At 34.3% G+C, this 21,776-nt stretch overlaps 1 protein-coding gene across 2 annotated transcripts; it reads right to left on the bottom strand.

Moving 5' to 3' along the window:
* Positions 1–1,815: 1,815 nt before the first annotated feature.
* On the bottom strand, positions 1,816–19,971 carry ETAA1 (ETAA1 activator of ATR kinase). 2 transcript variants are annotated; one of them, XM_004742085.3, is made up of 6 exons: positions 19,605–19,971; positions 18,258–18,386; positions 17,923–17,999; positions 14,745–14,857; positions 12,465–14,485; positions 1,816–7,439 (listed from the first exon to the last, which is right to left on the bottom strand). In XM_004742085.3, the coding sequence occupies exons 1-6, from the start codon at positions 19,825–19,827 to the stop codon at positions 7,321–7,323; spliced, it is 2,682 nt and encodes an 893-aa protein (XP_004742142.1). In that variant the 5' UTR covers positions 19,828–19,971; the 3' UTR covers positions 1,816–7,320. The 2 variants fall into 2 exon arrangements, with proteins under 2 accessions (XP_004742142.1, XP_004742143.1); XM_004742086.2 differs by lacking the exon at positions 19,605–19,971 and having other exon boundaries at positions 18,263–18,386.
* Between the last annotated feature and the right edge of the window lie 1,805 nt (positions 19,972–21,776).

Here is a 21,776-nt window from a genome sequence, read left to right as displayed (position 1 = left end):
TGTTCAATTTCCTCATAAATACAATGTGGATTTCATATTTTTTATGCTAAGCAATAGAGTAATGATTAAGAAGTGAACACTTGTGCCAGACTGGTTTGAATTCTGGCTCTCCCACTTATTAGCTATGTGGTATTGAACAAGTTAACCTCTTAATATTTCCTTATGTTTATATATTTCCTTATCTACAAAATGAAGCAATGTCCTCTTCATAGGAGAATTGAATTAAATAAAATAATGCATATTAAATTCTTATGTCAGTGTCCATTAAGGGTTAGCAATTAGTTGTTTTTTCAAAAGACCCTGAAATGTGAGGTATAAATGAAAGTACTAATTAAGTGAATAATAAACAAAATTTCTTTTTGCATATTAGAATTTCGAGGCAGGAACATACTAAGGGTATGCCTAAGACAACGGAGTAACTCTGTAGCAGAAACAGAAACAGTAACAAATTAGGTATTGTTTCATGTATAGGTGATAATTCACCAAAGTAAATCTTAAGACATTAAAAAAATCAGTTAATATTTTATGTTTATTTTTTCCTTCAAAGAAACTTGGAAGTATTCAAATAACTAGTCAAGGATCTCTACCTGGTAATTTTTTTTCTCTACAAATATTTTGTTATAAATGAAAGTTATACTTCAACTCCCTACCCCTCAGAAATATGGGTGTTTTTTTCCCTTTTGAAGCACTAATAACACCTTTCAGCATCACAAAACTGCATTGGTAGAACCAAGTAAAAGGTGTAATTTATTAACTAAAATCTTTGAGTCTGTAAGTGTACTACCACAGACTATAGAAAAATAGTGTCAATTGAAGTTTAAAGCAGAGGATTAACAGCTTGATGAATTACTTGAACAAGCTCATTAGTAAAAGCCATATCCACAAGGCTGAAAATGTTTAGAGAGCCCAGAACTGTGGTTCTTTTTCTAAGTACACCATTACTAAGTTCTGGAAATGCTATTTCAAGAGCTTTGGCAACAATTATAATTGAGTGATGTGGGGTTTTAATTCCCAAGAGTAAAGCACTCTTGTCCCTATGGTTTAATTTTTTCTTTCTGTGTACTGGGATGTAGAGATAATGATTAGCATGTTTCATATCTTAAAGCTAAAGGATGCACATTTAAATGTATATTTTGTCCTCTAAATGTAATACACTTTACCCAAATATTTCACCTATTTTACTAGATACCTTATTTCCTTTCCTTGGCATTTATTTTAAATACCATGTGAAAAAATAATCAAGAACAATTTACAATGCTAGGCAGTCAGAAAAGTAATTAGTTGGTGTTTCTAAGACTAAATTTTATTTTGAAGTATTTTTAAGTGTCTTGTGAAAATATTCCTTACTTTAAGGCTCATTTTCATTGTTCCTCCCTTAGCATTTTTTAGTTCTTGCATGACTTTGGGAGATTACACAGCTGAAACTGCACTAAACCACAAAGAAATCTAAGGTTACTAAATAGTGTTAAGGAGTTTTCTCCATCTGTTTTACTCTGCCTAGACTAGGAGTACTCCTAGACTAGAAGTTATAAATGAAACAGTAGTGGCGCTGGGATGGCTCAGTCGGTTAAGCGTCTGCTTTTGGCTCAGGCTATGATCTCAGGATCCTGGGATGAGCACTGCATCAGGCTCCCTGGAACCTGCTTCTCTGGCTTCCTCTCTCTCCTCCAACTCCCCCCTGCTTGTGCTCTCAATAAATGAATAAAATCTTAAAAAAAAAAAAAAATGGAACAGGGGCCATTCGGCACTTAAACAACGTTATCTATATTTGCATTTAAATATACTACTAAATTCTTCATACCAAACAAGGAAATGTTTTCTATTAAACATATAAAATTTTTATTTAAGTCCAATTGTATTAAAAACAAAGCACAACCAAAAGGAGAAGCCCTGTGTAACACCATAAACCAATCACAGCAAAAGAATGGATGAATTTACAAAGAATGCTGAGCTGCCTGCATGGCTCAGTTAAACAACCGACTCTTAATCTTGGTTTAGTTCTTAATTTCAGGGTTGCGAGTTCAAGCCCCATGTTGGGTTCCATGAGAATGATGATGAGTATTGAATGTATAACATAGAAAATAATTATTGTGGGAAAGATCCTAAGATATGCACAGAAAAACTGAACCCCCGTCTCCTTAGCTCTGAACTGGAAATAACGTCAACTGGGCAGTTGTCACAATTAAATGACATGATTGGTCATGCCTCCTAATCCACATCTGTTATTTATGTAGTGATAAGTGGACTGAGTTAGCTTTATAAAGTTTGTATTTTATCCAAGTATTCACAGCTAATATGCTGTGTTAACAGAAATGTGAACTATGTTGTTAGGAAACTGGTGTTATGTAACTGAAATCCATGCATGTCAAAATGTGCAAGACTATCATTGTCTACTCTTTCATATTTTTTTCCTACTGGCCTTTATGCTATTGTCATTTTTTTATGTTATAAAGCCCACAAGATTGTTATTTTTGGATGAATAGTCAATTATCTTGTAAAGGATTTAAATTTTAAAAATCTTATATATTATGTTTATTTCCAGTGTTCATTATTCCCTCATGTAAACACACATTTTCACTTAATATCATTTTCTGTCTGCTTAAAAGACGTCCTTTAATATTTCTTATAGGGCCAGTGATGAATTCTTTAAATTTTATATATCTGAAGGCAACTTTATTTCATGTTTGCCTTTGAAAGACATTTTGCTGGGTATAGAATTCTACATAGGCAGGGTTTTTTTCCTTTTAGTTCTCTACAGATGTTTCTCCATTATCTTCTCTGATTGTTTCTGATGAAAATTCTGTTATAGTCATCTTTGTTCTTTTTTTATTGCTTTTATGGTTTTATACTGGCTATGAGGTGGATTCATAGTTTTAATATCTCTTGTGTTTGGGGTTTATTGAATTTTTGGATTTGTGAGTTAATAGTTTCCATAAAGTCTGAAAATTCTTAGTTCATTATTTATTTCAAATATCTTGTATACTCTCCCCCAAATTCCTCCTTCAGATTCTAACTGTACATTAGGCTACTTGAAGTTATTCTACAACTCACTGCTCTTTTCCTTTAAGTTTTTTTTTTAATAATTCCTATTGATAGGTCAAGTTCACTAATGAGTAATCTTCTGCAATGTATTAATTGCCATTAATCCCATATAGTGTATTTTCACCTCACACACTATAGCTTTCATCTCTAAAAGTTTTAATTTTGTCTCTTTAATATCCTCCATGTTTCTACTTGAGTTTTGAACACACGTAATAGCTGCAGCTATTTTAATAGCCTCATCTGTTAATTTTAACATTTACATCAGATACAGGTTTGTTTCAATTTATTTTTATTTTAGATTGTGCTTTTGCTTCTTTGCGTGCCTAGTTATTTTTAATTAGAGTGCAGTCATTGTTAATTTTCTCATAGGTGCTGGGCATTTGTTTTTTTCCTGTAAGTATTTTTATGCTTTGTTCTAGCATGCAGTTATCTGGGAGTGGTTTGATCCTTTTTGACCTTCCTTTTATGATTCGTTGGGTGGGCCCAGAGCAGTGCAACCTAGGGCAAATCATTCCCTACTACTCAGGTGAGTTACTACCCAGTGACCTTAGTTGATAACCGGCATTATTACTAGATGCTTGTGAGCACCAGACAATGTTTGCTCCAATTCCTCTGGATGTCTTTCTTCAGCCTCCACTTCCTCACATAAATGTGCTAATCAGTACTGAATTTAATTATCAAGAGGGATCATTGCAGATCTCTGGCATTCAGTCTCCTCTTCTCACAGGTACTCTGTCCTGTGAACTCTAGCTATCTTAGTCTCTCTAGACTCTCGGCTCCATTTTCTCACTCATGATGTCTACTGGACTCTTCCTCAATTCCTTCTTGCATCATGGTCTGGAAACTCCCTCAAGGCGGTAAGCTGGAAAATCGTAGGGCTCCCTTTGTTTCTTCATTCTCAGGTCATCCTGAAATCCACTTTTCCATGTAGTTTGTTAATTTGGTTCTTTCAGCAAGAAGGGTATATGCGGTCATTATTCCATCTTGGCTGGAAACAGAAGTTTGAGCTATCTTTTAAGAAACTACCACTTCTTGAGTTTTTTGTAATATCAGAAAAGAGTATTTGTAATTATCTGAAAATACTATTAAAATACTTTTCCTTTTCCCAACTACAATCTGTGTGAGCTTGGATTTAACAATAACATATTGTAACAAATTAAATGCAGAATACCACTCTTCTATATAGTATGAATCTAACCAGAAGCCTCGATTTTATTACTTGGATCAGAGTTTTACTAGCAGCTTGAGGTATGCCATTTCATCTTAGACTAGGCAATTAAGCTTTCCATAATAGATTTAAAACCAGAACACCCAGAAGTTACTAAACAGTGAAGTAAAATGAAGACACTTTAAATAGCTATACATTTTATGTATTTCTCTATGCTTTTGTTTAGTGGTTGAATGAAAAAGATCTCTGTGTGGACTCATATAATCAGTACATACCCACCTGCTCATGTATACATACAGTATAGGAGTCATCTGTAACAGCAACTAGGACTGTAAAAAAATTTTCCTGAGCTAGAGTTAAGCTATAGAATTCTAGTGGGGTTTTTTGTCACACTTGCCTGAAATGTAGCAATTCTTTCCTGTACATATAACTTCCACAGACAAGTGATTTTAATGAATAGTTTCCAAGAATGATAGTATTCTTAACAGTTAAGATCACAGTTTTGAAATTAGACTGCTTGGGTTCAAACTCTTAGCTTCAACTACTTTATGTGTGACCCTGAGAATGTCACTTAATATGCTTATTTCAGTTTTTTTGTAAAGTGGCAGCAAAAGTGTTATTTACATAGTTTCAAGAAGCAAATTAGTTATAGTAATTTCTTAAAATCATTCATGGTAAATAAAGCATTTAGCAACTTACAGAAGTTTAGCAATTACAGTTTTTTTTCAACCCTGGTAGCTATTAGCTAATGAACTTTAAAAGCACATATATCTGAAATCTTTTTTTTTTTTTTTAAGATTTTATTTATTTATTTGACAGACAGAGATCACAAGTAGGCAGAGAGGCAGACTGAAAGAGAGAGAGGGAGAAGCAGGCTCTCTGCCGAGCAGAGAGCCCGATGTGGGACTCGATCCCAGGATCCTGGGACCATGACCTGAGCTGAAGGCAGAGGCTTAACCCAGCCACCCAGGCGCCCTAAAAGCACATATATCTGAAATCTATCCCTAGATGTACTCATTTATGAAGTCTAAAGGCGGCACAACAACACATGTTTGTTGTTTTATTTTTGAGTCCCACAAGTGATTCTGATCATCTCATTGTGGCAAGAATTGAAGATCATGGTTAAACTTTCGATAAATTGTCACTTACACTAATCAGTATTGGGCTAAATTTAAATTGTTCCTAGAAACATTTCCTAATTCTGAATAGCTCAGGGAATCAGAGTCAAATTGCTTTAAGTATGGGGAGGCAGAACTCTGCCATCAGAATATATCTAAATTCATAAAATATTTGATAAGTAACAATTGTGTATCAGTATTGGGTAGACAGAGATAAGTAAGGTGCCACTGTTCTCAGGAATGTAAAAGTTAATGACAACAGTATGATATAAGCACTGTTTCCCCAGGTGTGATATATGCCTGCATACACTCGACTGTGTAATAAAGCAACCCAAGTTTTCCTGGGATCAGGGTTGCCTGTCTGCAGCAAGAAAGAGTAGTAATAGATGGGCTCTATTGTGCAGTGGACTTTCCTGCGATCATGGCATTATTAATATCAGTTTTTCCATGGCCAACCTTAGATGCATAAACAGCAGTTGGGCTTGATCTGGAATACAGCTGTTAGGCCTACCGACTGGCTCTTCTCTGTAGAAACAGATTTCCTAAAAATTGGAAAAAGCCAGCCTTGAGAAATGATCTACATAGCCCTCTGTGTGTTCACTGAAGGGCCACTAATCTCTACTGTTTCCAATAATACCTTAAGGAAGAATGTATTACTCTACTGTATATATGAAAATATAATTTTCAGAATGATACGTCTCTATATAGCCATAGCTAAATGCATTTAATTATTTTGATATTATAATAGTTCTAAGACACCTGAATAGTGGTGAATGCACTAATAGGTGTTTCACATGTATACCTTTCATCAAGTCTCCCAAAGCCATTTAAGACAAATAAAGCATCCTTATTGTCTTCTGACCTCTGCTTTGATTTTTCTGGCTTAGTGAATTCTAAACAGACATAAAGGAAAAAATAAGGTAATAGAGATGAACAAATTAGTAAAGTCAGAAAAATAGTTAAGGGAAAATTAAATAGTTATAGGTAAACTAAAAAGAGAAAGATTCTCACTTTTATATTCTGGAATGAATTCTTTAATACAAGAAACAATGAGCATTATTATTAAACAGTCCTTAATGTACTTTGAGTTACTATTTTTTTTTTTAGTTTTATATTATGAAATAATTAATGCTCCTACAAAATTATTTTGTATACTAATTAATACTTGAAAGTATAATGGTGTAATTGTTTAGGTGTTCATTAGAATAAAAGAAATCATTCTAATCCCAGCATAGCTTTAATTTGCCTTGTGACTTCCAGAATAACAGTATTCATTTCTCATCCATACAATAAAGAAGTTGGACCCAATGACATCTAAAGGTTCTGACAGTTCTAAATGTTAATAGTACTATATTATTTATATAGCTAGTCTTTTTTCCCCCCCAAACTTCTTAAATCAGCATTTTCCCTGAAAATAGTGGAAGGTTTCCAAAATACATTATGTTTTAGAAAACTAAAATTAAGATCTATTTCAGACTAGGAACTGAAAATAGTAATTTCCTTACAAATAAATTAAAGTCCTTTATTTCCCACCAACCAAGTTCCTAAGAATATGAAAGTATTTTTAAGATTCAGAAGTATATAAAAAACTTAAAAAGTTATTGAAAGTAAAACTATAAAAAAATACTTATTTAGTGAGTTGAAGCTTTGTTATTATAATAAAAAATTAGTAGATTACCTATCTTTGGATGACCCACAATATTTAAAAATATACTCCTTTACTCTTATAATTCTATAACATAATTGCTAACTCTCCTGAATTTTCAAAACTTATATGTAATTATTTCCACATACCTCTCCAAGGAAAGATTTCATTGACTATTGCAAACATTGATTTATTAAATAAAACAGAAGTCCATTAAAAAAAAAAAGTCCATGCTTAATAAGTCAGCATTAAATTTCTCACAGAGAAATCAAGAAAAAATATTTCCTATCATAGATAGCTATTAACTGTCTTTGTCTTCCAACTAATATTTCATAAAAGAAATCATGTTAAGTGGGAGCTGCCTTTACAGATGAGGCCTGTGCTTTGGCCATTCTTCGAACCAGTGCTTCTTGTCTTTTTCTTTGAATTTCTTCAGGAGAATACTTTTTATTTTTTTCTTCTTCCTCTAAAAATTAAACAAAATATAGATATTACTATTATAGACTATAAAGGTATCCTGAATATGAATTTTAATTTTTACTTTTTTATTATCCAGACTTGCCATATTGGTATAACTATTAAATCATGCTAAACTACTAAATACAACATTCCACATACAGACACAGTACCCTAGGCCAAAGGAAAATCAAGCACCGATCAATCTGTCCTTATTTTATATACCTTTTCACAGTGTGATAAAGTTCATTTGATTAAAACTGTACATTTTAACTTCCTAGCACATAATTCTTGCAAATTAGATGAAGGACATCTAATTTATATAATCGACAAAATGAGTATTTTTTAAAAACTGGGAATTTAAATGCTATATAAACTTTAACAGAAAAGTAGTCAAAATATAATGAATTAAATATGAATACCTCAAATAGTCTATTTTTCCCTCTAAAATAACTATATTAATATTCACATCAACTTTTTTTCCTCTATAGAGCTCCAAGATTTCCATTTTAGCCATTGAGGACAAATGTTTTAGAGTGATCTGGTGAAATCTATCATGACAATAAGCACATAATTCACTGTCAAATATTTTTATTTAGAGAATACATTTTATATAAACATTAGAAATTTCAAAAAGAGTATTTGAATAAAATCTTCAATTTGAATGTCTTTTTAAGTATACAGTTTAGTCACGTTGGGCTAAAAGATTATCTACATAATGCTAATAAGAATCGAACTTTAAGATTAGCAAACGTATTTTCTCATTTAAAGGATGTTTTAAAATTAAGACCATCACCTTGAATCATATTTATATGACCTTGTATTGGTAAAACTGTTTATCTTGTAAAATCTGCCTCTCATAGAATACAAATCTGTAGTACTGCTGGCAGAGAAGTATTATTTACACTAACATCTAGACAAAGGTTCAGACTTTAAAAGACATTTCCCTTGTTAACTAAGGGAGATTATATATCCAAAATAAATTATCTGTCTCCCCTTCCTTTCTTGGTATAATTGGAAATGGGAGAGCATGTTCAGGGTTGAGATAAATATTGCAGATAAACTCCCCAGATTACTCTGATGCCTTATTTATTTCCTAAACTAATTATCTCACAGATTTGTAGGTATTTTTCCTTATAGAAAGATGCTATAAGATACTTTATAATTAGCTTGACTAATTGTCTACTGTTTTAGTCTCAAAGTTGAGAAACATAAACTCAGAATACATACACACACAAACACACACACAGTTGCACTGTATTGACCGTAAGTTTGGAAGGAAAACAGGTTAATAATCCATGATAGCAGAAAAGAACATAGTTCCCTACAACTGGCTTGGTGATATTCTTGGAAAATAATTTCAAATGATGTAGATAAAGTCACACTATGGAATTTTGATTTAGAGACATCCATTTCTCTCCCATCAGCCTTTCCTTTAACTCAATCTTCAATAAAAATACATGGCCAAGTCTCAAACTATTGCAAGTTACACAGAAAGAGTGGCTTTTCTTAATGTTTATCCTAAAGCAGAGGTCAGCAAAAGAGGAAAAAAAATTCTGTAAAATGGCCAGAAAGTAAATATGTTAATCTTTGAAGGTCATATGGACTTTCATTGGAAGTGTTAAGATCTGTCATTGTAGCATGAAAAGTCAGAAATGGACAATACAAATGATGTGACTGTGTTCAAATAAAATTTTGTTTAGTGATGGTGAAATCTGAAGTCCATGAAAGTTTCAAAGGTCATGAAATATTATTACTCTTCTGATTTTTTCGACTATTTAAAATGTGAAAACCATTTTAGCATGCTGGCTGTACAAAAACAGGCTATGGGCTGGATTTAGATAGGCCATGGTCTATCCAACCCTGCCTTATAGCAATAAGGTAGTGAAATGGGTTTTGTTTCAGAGATAGTCTCTGGAGAGCCTCTTGCAACATAACAAAGTAAAACAATAGAAAATATCAAGAAGAATAATGTTAATTAGAAGATTAGGTACTATCAGTAAACTTAAACAAACTGATAAAAGAAACTGAAAGAGAGATTATCCACACAAAAAATGCAGAAGGATAGTGTTTGGGAAAACTCAAATAAATATTCCAGAGATGTAGTCTTTAATATAGTTATAACTATATGAACTAAATTCATGTTGAGTATGGTCCAATTAATTACACTTAAATATAAATATATATTTAAATATAAATTCAAATATTTAAATATAAATTCAAATATTTAAAATTATTATAGCTTGACCACAAATTTTCAATTGTTTCAAAATACCTAGGTTATAATGTAGGGAAGTATTCGTTGTCAATGTTGATAAAAAATATAAACTGATATAACTTTTTGGGAAGATCTGGTGCTAGCCATCAAATTCAAAACATTATCTTACATCAATTTTTTAATAATTAACAGATACAATCATATGAGCATGGAGAAATTTATGTAGAAGTATATTCACTGAAGGACTGTTTATAATGCCAAAAATGCAACCAAACTGAACTTTCCATCAATAGAGAAACAGTTAAATAAATCATGGTATATCTGTATAAAGACATACTATGTAGTGATGAAAAGGACTGAAGCAAAACTACATGAATGACAGGGAAAAATAGCTATATTTAATGAAGGCAAAACCAAGTTGCCAAATCTTAGGTACACAGTATTTAATTCCATCTGATTAAATAAATGTGTAGGTATACACATGTATTCATACACACAAACATGCATACATGATTTCATATTCTACATGATGTATTCCAAACTGTTAACTGTGGTTTTTCCCTGAGGAATGGCTGTGAGGAAAGAGAAACAGAGAATTTATTTTTTGACTTCAAATTAATCTATTCTGTTTTCTTTCCTTCTTTTTAAACAACCAACATACTACTGTTATAAATCTTAAAAAAAAAAAATAGGTGGAAGCACTTAAATAGGAAAGTTGTAGCAGTAATGCCAACAAAATCATCATCTAGAATCTAAACAGAAAACAATGATCTAATGTTAAAAGCAGCTAAAAACTCCCTCACCTTATTAGCATTGATCTACATAATAGATAAGAATCCTAATGTTAGCCCCAAGTGAGGAAGACTGATTAAGAAAATCAATAATTACAAGCTAGCATAGTAAATGCTGTAACAGAAGTAACACTGGGTATTGGAGAAACCCAAAAAAACTGAAGCTAAATTATTGGGGTGGATAGAAACATACTGTGTTTTAAAAAACAAGTGGAAAATGGTCAGGCAGATTTGGTATATGCACATGGGGGCACTAAGTTTCTGGTAAAGGAAAGAGCATCTGTAAAAACATGAGGCAGTGAAAAAAACTGGGCATTAAGATGTACGAGTAGTTATGCCAGACACAGTCCCTTTATAAAGCATTACAATATCAGTGAATAACAGATTTTCACATTATGTGGCATGATATTCATTCAAATACTTACTAAACATCTAAGTGGCAGATGCGGTGACAGGCCTAGGTATTCACAAATAGGACAGACAATAATCAATACTTGCTTTCAAATTGTGGTAAAAGAAATGAAGGAAATAAGAGAGATTATAGGTCTTTTGACCTATTTATAGATTGTTCAAGGAACGTCTCTATGAGGAAGTCATATTTAAGTTGAGACCTAAGGATAAAAAAGCACCTATGAATAGACAGGAATAGGGGGGATATATCCTGGGAAGTAGTTTTAGTTGGGACTATGACAGTCAGAGCTCCTGAACTAGGAAAGAAACTATTCTTTTTTTTTTTTTAAGGACTTTATTTATTTCTGAGAGAGAGAGAGAATGTGCACAGCAGCGGAAGAGCAGGCAGAGGGAGAAGCAGGCTCCTCACTAAGCAGAGAGCCCGATGGGGAACTCGATCCCAGGATCCTGGGATCGTGACCCAAGCTGAAGGCAGCTGCTCAACTGACTGAGCCACCCAGGGGTCCAGGAAAGAAACTATTCTGTTCAAGGAATTCAAAGATAGCTAGTGTAGTTGAAGCTTAGTAGGTGAGGTAAAAAAGAAGACAGAGAGGCTAAGGAGTGATAATCCAGAACCTTGTAAATCAACACAGAGTAGGAATTTTGTTTGTTTACTTTTTTTTTTTTTTAAAGATTCTATTTACTTATTTGATAGAGAGATAAAGAATACAAGTACGCAGAATGGCAGGCAGAGGAAGAGAGAGAAGCCACCCTCTGCCGAGCAGGGAGCCTGATGCAGGACTCAAACCCAGGCCCCAGGGATCATGACCAGACCCGAAGGCAGCAGCTTAACAGACTAAGTCACCCAGGTGCCCCTGGAATTTTATTTGAAAAATGACAGGCCAGCATTGAAGGTTGTGGTTAAGCACAGGAATGCCAGGTTTGCCTGTTTGTGAAAAGATTATTCTACTGTTTGGAGAGAATTGAAAAGGGACAGATAAAAGAACTACAATCTAGTCAAAAAAAAGTTGATTTGGATAAGGATGGTAGCGGTTAAGAGTGAGAAAAATGGACTATTTTGAGATGTATTATTTTGAGGTAGAAATAATGGAACTTGATAGAACTGTGGGAGAGGAATCAGAAGAACCAAAGATGACAGGTTGGACTAAGCAAATTACAGTTCTAACCATCACAACTAACAATTTCATATCAGATATTATAGTAAAAATGTGTTTAATTAGAATGCTCTGAATTTTCAAACACCGTTCACCTCAGTGTCTGCTAAACAGAGGAGTAAGATTCAAGTTTTGAAACAAGGAGATATTTAGTAAACAATCTCACAGCATTATATCTACCTAAAAGTGTAATTTTCTAAGAAATAATTCAGAAAACATTCAACAAATATTGAGTACTGACCATATGCTAGTCACCATATTAAAAGCTAAGAAAGAATCTAATGCAATCCGAAAATATAAATTACCCACCCTTTGTATATTAGAACATAATTATTTGTAAAAGTCACTTTAAGAATTCTAGACATTGTGATTTTTTAAATTTTATTACACAAATATAACAAATAACTAGTTTAGCTACTTTCCCAGGTGATAATTTTCAAAGAAAACTCTTTTATACATACCTTTTGAAGGTTGTTTCAAAGATTCAGAACATTTCACCAAAGACTGCTGTTGAACAGTCTTCCCACAAAATGGGCTGGCAGTTTTATTTCTCTGTAAACCCTGTGTAATTTTGGTATCAGAAATACTGGTTGACAGACAATTTTGATTAAACTGGGAAAGAACTTGAGAATTTTTCATCTTCGTAAATGTGTACTTAGGAAATCTAACTGGTCTGTTAAGGTCACTCTTCGCTCCATCTGTTGTGCACCTATGGGATAAATGCGGAGTACTTAATTTCTTCTTGTAAGTAGCAGTTTCTGTATTCCCGTGGTCTGAATTCACATTCAAACTTGAATTTCCCATACGAACTGATTCAGTACTACTCACTTGTACTGGAAAATCAGTGTTATTCCAGGAATAATGTAGACTATTGATCTGACCATCTGAATTCTTAGAGTATATTTTTAAATTAGTCGTAGCACCTAAAAAGCTTGGAGAATTTCCACAAATTTCTTTTTCCATTTTCACTTGTTTATTTAATTGTGAGCTGTTTGTCAAAGATACATTGCCTGAAATGCTGCTCAGGTTCAAATGCTTTGATTGCACTGATTGACTTTCTTGTTTAGATGTAGTAAACATGTTTTTGGCTCCATGTTTGGAACTATTATTGATCTCAAGTTTACTTTCTAATATCTTGCTGTCCTTTCTAATGTCTTGTTGCTGAGTTAGTCTTTCAATATCATCACATGCTTGGTATAATAAATCATCATCTACATCATCTCCTTCCCAGGTATTCTCTAATTGATGACATGCTTTGACAATTTCATTGGCAAATGACGGATCATTCCAGTCATCAAAGAACAAACCTAACTTTGATGCATTAGTCTGATTTGGATTATAAACACTGTTTTCAATGCCCAAAGTTGCAGAGCCAAAATTATCTATATTAGCAGGTGCTTTAAAAGACTGACTATAAGTGGACTTATTTTTTTGTTCATTACAATGTCCCATGTTCAAAGTTGACTTTTCAGAAGTATTTACATTAGAAGTAAATTTAGTGTGCCTATCTTCTGTCCGGTTAGACGCAACTGCACAGTCTTGAATTTTGTCTTGAACAACAGTTTTACTGAAAGATTTCTCAAATTTCATTTTATTTCCAGTGGGTGGTAATTTGTTTGGTTTATCGTTTGGATTTAGTGAAAACCCATATTTTCCAAAATCTATTAATTCCTTGTTTTGTGTCTTTGACGGGAGATCCTGTAAAATTTTTGAATCCTTTAACCTGGTATCTAGACTTGTATTCATTCTGGACTTATTTTTATCATTTTTATTGTTAAAATTATAAATTCCCTTTTGATCAGCAATCTGGGCTGTTTTAGGAGCAGGGAAAAGTTCACACATTTTGACATTTTGCATAGCGAAAGGTTCATTACTTAGTAAGTTTTCCCAATCATCCTCAAAATCGCTGGTAGTAAATGTGTCAAGGGGTTTATGGAAAGCTTCTTGCTTCTCAGTATAAGAAGTCACACATGATTTTGTGATTCCAGGAGTGTCTACTTGACAAAAAAGTGATCCTGGGGTTTTATCTGGCAGACTTTCATTCGTAATGATTTTCTCCTCTTTTAAAGTGCTTTTCTTTCCAAAGGTGGTGTTACTCAGATTCAAAAAAGCATCCGACAAATCTTGGCTGAACTGTCCACTACACTTCTGAGTAGAGCCATCAAAAATGGCATTAAAGGCTGCTTCAGCATTTTGGTCAAATGGCTTCGGACTGTTATTCTGATCATTTTCTATAGGTGTTTTGATATTTTCTTTCAGTGGCTTCTTTATTATAGAATTATCTATTTCAGGAACTGTATCATATAATAACTGCATCTGCATATTATCTTTATAATTGCTTAAAGTCTCTGCTTCTGAAATTGCCTGGATAAAACCATGATTTCTTTTGTTTTGCTCTTGAATCACATCTAGCTCTTCCATATTTTTATCAAATTGCTTAGCTAATTTCATAAGTTCTTCCTCTCGATTTTGTGTTTTTAACCTATTAAAAAAATTTTAGAAATTATAAATAAGAAAACATCTAGGAGTCATTATAGATTTTCAACTGTTATTAAGCATATTTTAATATATTAAAACTCAAAATTTTAACACAATTATCGTGAGCCTAAAATTCTACATGTCAAACCTAAAAAAATTAATTTATAGCCATTTTGATGTATTTATTTACAAAACCAAAACAGATTATTATTAAAAATATCTACTCCACTGAATCTCAGGAAAGATGAAAAGTTTGAACTTACTTTGTGCAGCTGATTTTTGCTCTTGATTTTCCTTTTGCTACACTAGGAGTACAAGGAATAGCAGTTGCACCAATCCACATGCCTAGCATGGAGTTTGTTGTTGGTTTTTCATCCTTTAGAAGAAGGGGGAAAAAAAGAGTCATATACCAGAAAGAGAGAAAGAAAGGAAGGAAGGAAGGAAAGGAAAGAAGGAAGAAAGAAAAAGAAAAGAAAACTTTAGGGGGAAAAAAGAGTTATATACCAAAAAGAAAGAAAGAAAGAGAGAAAGAAAGAAAAGAAAACTTTATCTACACTAAATTATTTTCCTAAAGCAATAAATTCTGGTAAGGTGACAGTTACTAAGTAAATTCGCGAAAAATGAGAAGGTGGAGGATGGCAATAAAAAGCTGTAAGAAGTGATCCTTATATGTTTCAGGAAATGAAAACATTCAGAATTAGTAAATTTTTACTTTCTAAAAAATTAATTTTAATAATTTAATTAACTAATACATATTCAACAGTAAAAGCAGTCTTTTTTTGCCCCAACAGAAAACTGACTTATTAAGAATAGAGAGAAACATATGGAAATCTTTCTGTATCACCTGATTCTCCAAATTTTCCCTATCCTATTATAATCTTTATCTAAGGTTGGACAATCTATGTTGACCTGAATTGAAAACACTCTAAATTAAACTCAGGACAGAGTCAAGTGCAAAGTTAGAAATGATGCTAAGAAAGGCAGGGATAAGAACAAAAATAAGTAGAGAAAGCAGGAAAAGAAATTTAACCACTAAAATGTAAAACAAAGGGCCATTTTAATCCTGGATCTTTTTGCTACTCCTTTCAGTCAGTTAGTTGATCATGCAAAAAAATTAGAAAATGAATTTATTCATTAGTTACAGACCAACAAATCAAATGGTTTAACCATTTTCTACTCTTTTTGTACTTAGGATGAACAGAGTACTTAGAATGAACATAAATAACTATCACACAAGCTAAAAGTAATCTTATCAGTAGGTTAGGATACTTGAAAGCATGGACTGATCTTATGATCAGCATTAAGCAAAATGCTAGGCATGAAGAAGCTATCAGTTTATATTTATTCACTAGGTTTAGATGAAAATATCCCTACAACTTGGTACTTTAAAATTCTTAATCAACAAAGTTTTCTTAGATGTCCAGTTGAACCTAGATTTTAGCTTCACAATAGCTAAAATCACAATAGATTTTTAGCTTCACAATAGCTCCAGTAATCAATAATTTTACTTTCAGACTCAATATATATTTTCACTCTTGTTTCAACAACTCTGAATTAGGGAAAATATTCTTAATGATTTAATGATGGACCCTTTGTCCATTTACCAAGTATTTTAAAATTCATTCAATTTTTAGACAATAAAGGTATGCCAACTTTATATATCCAATTTTATATATACAAGGGCCCTATGTATGTTTTTATACTATTTGTGTTATATTTTTAAAATCTCTTTAATAATACTTGCATAATTTACTGTTTTCCAACTACAATCCAGGTGCTATATAAGGTATGTAAACAAATTACTTCATTTAATCCTACAGAATATTCTGAGTAGAGTTGTACAAAAATGATGACTAACAAACACTATATGAAAAGTATCCCTCAAGAAAGTTAAATGACTGTCCAGGGAAAACTGAAGTGCATAATTTGAAAAAAAAGAAAAAGCCATCTCTGAAAATACCAAGGTGACTTAAATAACTACTTGAGGGGGTTACTCACCTAAAAATAAAAAACATGAATAGGTCATTCTGAGAACATGATAATCTTACACTACCAAAGATCTACATGCTTTAGTTGAAAAGAGTACCCTTTAAAAGCAACTAATTTTACTGTATTTTTCCTTATATACAAGTTACCACTTGCATATTGTTGCCATTTCTTTATGTGAGCTATTACTTCCAGCCCACTTAGGTAAAGGGTCCAGTAATTTACTCAACTATCTTTTTATCACTACTTAAGCTGGCCAGTCCAAACACATTTTATTATTGCTTTTTTCATGTGAAACCCACAATTAATGAAGGCCTATTGTTAACTTATGAAGTAAATAGTATTATGTTATAAAAGCTATTAACTAATGAACCATATGTAAAATGAATTTCTATGACATGCCAAACATGGAATGCAGAGCTAGTAGCAACAGAGTTGTTTTGACTGTGCTAATTGTAATTTTGGATATTTTATAGCCACTAAGAAAAACTTTATTTCCAGTCTCCTCCACCTGGATGATGGTAATTCCTTGTAACCACAGTTTGGGACTATGCCATCTATTGTTTATGGTGAACATATAGTCACTATCCAAGGGTATGTCAAGGAAAAATCCCATACTTCCTACAGAGAGGACACTGAGCAAAAACTAGATGTTTTCTGAATTCAAATATTGTTAAATAAAAAAAAGGAGAGAGGACAGTAAATAGGTTCAGAATAGAGGCTGCCTTAAACTTGTATTTCTATTTCATTCAAGTGGTACAGGACCTGAAAAAAGAAACTTTTGAAGATGGTTCTATGACAGCATGTAATTTAACTATCATAATGAACTTTAAAATAACCTTACATTTAAAGTGCTCTATGTTTACAAGGAATTTTTATCTCCTTTAATCTTCATAATAGTCCAATGGAGAGAGCAAGACAAGTAATTCTAGTTGATGACTGAATGAACTAAATTTCTGAGAGTTTAGATTATGGTCACCCAATATAGGAGGCAGGCTGAGAACTAACTTCAATGTTTTCTACTTTTATGAATGCTTCTCAATGATTGTATTAGTCCACAAGTATTAAGAAGAGCAATTTCAATGGGGAAGAAGTGTGCTATAGACAATAAACAAATACCAATCACAAAAAACATTAAAAAGTTTGAATTTTTATTGTCTATTATTTTAATAACTTTAAAAATAATGCTGTATACTGTTAAACATTAAAAACAGTAAAAATTATTACTCTAAAAAAATTAAAATATAGGATATATGCTTAAGAAAATATATATTGCCAATTATACATTATATTCCTTCTTCAAAATATACATTTCAGTAGTGTAAAAGGTAAAAGTAACCTTTGGTGCTTTATTTTCAGAAAACCTAATTGTAAAAAACAAACATTTTTCATATATGGGCCTATTGGTATAGTTTTCATAGGTTTAAAATGAAATATAAAACTAGTGATATTTACCTGAGGAGCAATACGATTAACAATATGTGAGATTTCATCACTATCTGTGGTGTAACTCTGTTTTTTTCTTCCTTTACCTAAAGAACAAAGACACTTCTATAAATGGTAAACAAAAAACTTAATTTTAAAAATAGCAGTCATTCCTTAGAAAACAGTTTTAATTAGTATGGCTTAGATCACCAAGCACTGACATCATATACGTACCATAACAATCACATAAGATTCTCAAAAAACATCTGTTGTATAAATGTTCTGTTATTACCCTACTGAAATGCTATAATTAAATCCTAATCATTTGGCAAATATTTACCCAGATAAAAATATTAATAAATTACCTAACTGTTTTGTCATTGGAGAATTCTGATCCCAGAAGATATCATTCTGTCCATCTGGATCATTAGGAGAACTGAAGGCAGATGACAATATATCCATTTTCAGGACTCTCTTTGGTGTTTCATATCTTTCTACATAAAATAAGATTAAAAAAACAATTATTGCATTGTAAAGCATTACTTTACTTCCTAATACCCCAAAGTCACATATCCTTTAGATTACTTTTTATAGTCCAATTGTAAAATCTTCTCCCAGAGATATTACTTTAATAACTGAAATTTTTCACATAATAATCCTTGTAATACTTCACAAATTTGACACTGTAAATAACAAGTATTTTAATATAACCCAGTAGCTCTATGAACGTATAATACTGTACAATCTATTCACTCCATTCATTACCACTGGCATTTGGAGGTTTTGGGAACCACCTGTAATTTAAAGATACATTTCAAAAACCAAAAAGCTCCCAGAAGAAACTTCAGTAAAAGTCTGTTTAGCCCCCTTTCATGAACTCTATCCAACTTAGACTCATTACTTCCAAAAACTTTAGCTACCCATTTCCTGTGAAGTTTTGTCCAGCATCACTTTTAAATTTCTACAAACATTTGTTTTTGTTCATTCCAGAATTGCTTCACGGGAGTAAACTAAAGACAAATAAGGTAACAACAGTCGTATTTTAAGAACACACTTTTACAAAGAGCTTTTGTGTAAACTTCAGTTCCTACCGGGATTTATTAGAAATCTCTGGGGAAAAACAAACAAACAAACAACACCCAAAATTGACCAGAATGAAATACGCAGGGGCCCTTAGTTTCCGACTTGGAGGGACATCATACAGGAACTTCCGGTTTATAAATCATGAAGTGAGACATCACCCAAACTCTGAGGACGCTAGAGATAGCTAGAGCTTTTTATATGACCCCTTCACTGGAGCAAGCCAGGGCAGAACGTCGAGATGGGGCAATTCTCCTGGAAATAAGCCGAAGGCAGCCAGTCTGTCCCATAGTTTTCCTCGCTCGGCCACTCGGGACTGGAGCAGTCTAGAAATCGCCGCCCTCCTTCCCTCAAACAGGTCAATCACAGGGCCTATTCCTACAGCGGCAGCAGCAAGTAGACGGTCAAACAGAACGTGGCACAACTCAAATTCGGAGCCTAAAACCATGGGGGTAGTGGCGTCATGTTCCTCTCGGACTCACGAGGGGCGAGGGGCGAAGCCCAGAGAAAGAAAACACTTCAGACTCCACCCCCACCCGCACCCGCACCCGCACCCTAGGATTCCCCATTGCAAGCGGGGCTGTGGGGATGCAGCGCTTAAGCCCGGAGAGGCCGCGCTGCCGACGTCTCACCCTCGGGGGTACTTTTACTGCACCAAGCGGCTGCTGGAGGCTGCTCTTGTTGCGGCACGGGCCGGGGAGACGTCTCTCCGGCCCTGCGGGGCCTCGAGCCGCGGGCCGACCTCAGCCGCCTCTTCCCTGGCTCGACCATCGAGCTGCATTCCTCAGCCGCCGCCGCTTTGCGCGGCGTGTTCTTCAGGCCAGGGCTGTCCCCATGTTTCCTTCGCCGACTCATCGCCTACAGCCCCCCTCTACCAGCCCCTTCGCCTTTCACATTTTGCAACCGGAGAGTAAGGCAATGGAACTACAAGCCGGACTCGGCGCCAACGGCCGCCGCCATTTTGGCCGATGGGCGCTCGAAAGAGACAGCCGCTGGTTGGTTGCGTCTGGATAAGGGGCGGGGCTGTCGCCGTGCCCGGGACGCAGCGGTTACGAAGCCAGCGGCGCGCGCTTCCGCAGCCTGCCTCCAAGCTCGCTGGGCTCCGCTCAGACTCTATGGGAGTGGAAGTGATGGGAAGGGGAAGTGAGCTGTCATAGGAGTTGAGTGAGAGTATGTGAGGTGGAAAGCGACTTGAATCCCCTGGCATCTTTTTACTGAATTTACGGCTGGAGTTACACATTACTTCGATTAAAATAATTGCGGGATTTAGTATTTTGAAGAAGAAATAAAAGGTATAGGCTAGGAAGGAAAAATTTATTTTTTCATAGATGATGTGTGCAGAGAGAAATCTAAAAAGTGTAGAAGTTATTAAGTCTATAAGCTATTTTAACGGAGTTGCAGATACGAAGTAAATATTCAAAGACCAGTTATATCTTACTGTATTAGGAACAAACAGACTTTTTTTTTTTTTTTAAGATTTTACTTATTTGTTAGAGAGAGAGATAGAGCGCAAGCACAGGCAGACACAGAGGCAGGCTAGTGGCAGAGGGAGAAGCAGGCTCCCTGCCAAGCAAGGAGCCTGATGTGGGGCTCCATCCCAGGACGCAGGGATCATGACCTGAGCCTAAGGCAGCTTCTTAACCAACTAAGCCACCCAGGCGGCCCCAAACATAGACTTTTAAAGAAATACGATTTCTGGGGCGACTGCCTTTGGCTCAGGACATGATCCAGGAATCCCCAAATTGGGCTCCTCGCCCAGAGCGGAGCCTGCTTTTTCCTCTCTTCCTCTCTCCTGCTATCTCTGTCACCGTCTCTCTCTCTCTCTCTCTCTGTTTCTCTCAAGTAAATACATAAAATCTCTTTAAAAAATAAATATGATTTATAGTAGCATGCAAGATACCAAATAACTAGAAATAAATTTAACCAAAATTGCAACATTTCTACAGAGAATATGAAATATTTTTTAAAGAAATTAAAGACTTAAATACAGTTGACCCTTGAACATGGCAAGTGTTAGGGGTGCTGACCCATATGCTGTTAAAAATTTACTGTAACTTTTAACTCCCAATGAACTTAACTAGTAATAGCCTATTGTTGTTGACTAGAAGTCTTCCAATAACATAAAGTTAATTAACACATATTTTGTGTGTGTATTGTATGCTGTATTCTCACAATAATGTAAGCTACAAAAAATGTTAATAAGAAAATCATAAGAAAAATAAAGGATTAAGCCCGGGCACCTGGGTGGCTCAAATGGTTGGGCATCTGCCTTCTGCTCAGATACTCTAGGTCCTGGGGTCCAGCCTGCCTTTGGGCTCCAAGCTCAGCGGGGAGCCTGCTTCTCCCCCTCCCCCTGCCTCTCCCCCTGCTCCTGCGCTCTCTATCTCTCTCTCTGTATCTCTGTCTCAAGTGAATAAATAAAATCTTGAAAAAAAAAAGAAAAGGATTACACCATACACCATGTTCATGGTTGCAAGACTTAATATTTTTACCTTAGTTCTTCCCAAATTGACTCAAAGGAAATCCATTCAAAATTGCAGTAGGTGTATTTGTGCAGATTTCTGTGTGTGGGGGGTGTATGTAATATGACAAGCTTATTTTAAATGTATATGGAAATGCAAAGTATCAAAAATAACCAAGAAACTTTCAAAGATCTCTTTCAAAGGTCCAGTGAAGTTGGATGGGTACCACATTTAAAATCAAGGAAATTAAGACACTGTGGCAATGGTGAAGGGATAGACAAACATGAAAGGAACAAGTTAGATGGTTCAGAAACAGACCTTTACATAAATGGACACTTGATT

This window comes from Mustela putorius, unplaced genomic scaffold (assembly GCF_011764305.1).
Source record: "Mustela putorius furo isolate JIRA1106 unplaced genomic scaffold, ASM1176430v1.1 tig00000224_pilon_pilon_pilon, whole genome shotgun sequence".
NCBI classification, from domain to species: Eukaryota; Metazoa; Chordata; class Mammalia; order Carnivora; family Mustelidae; genus Mustela; species Mustela putorius.
This window is presented reverse-complemented; position numbering and strand designations above follow the sequence as displayed.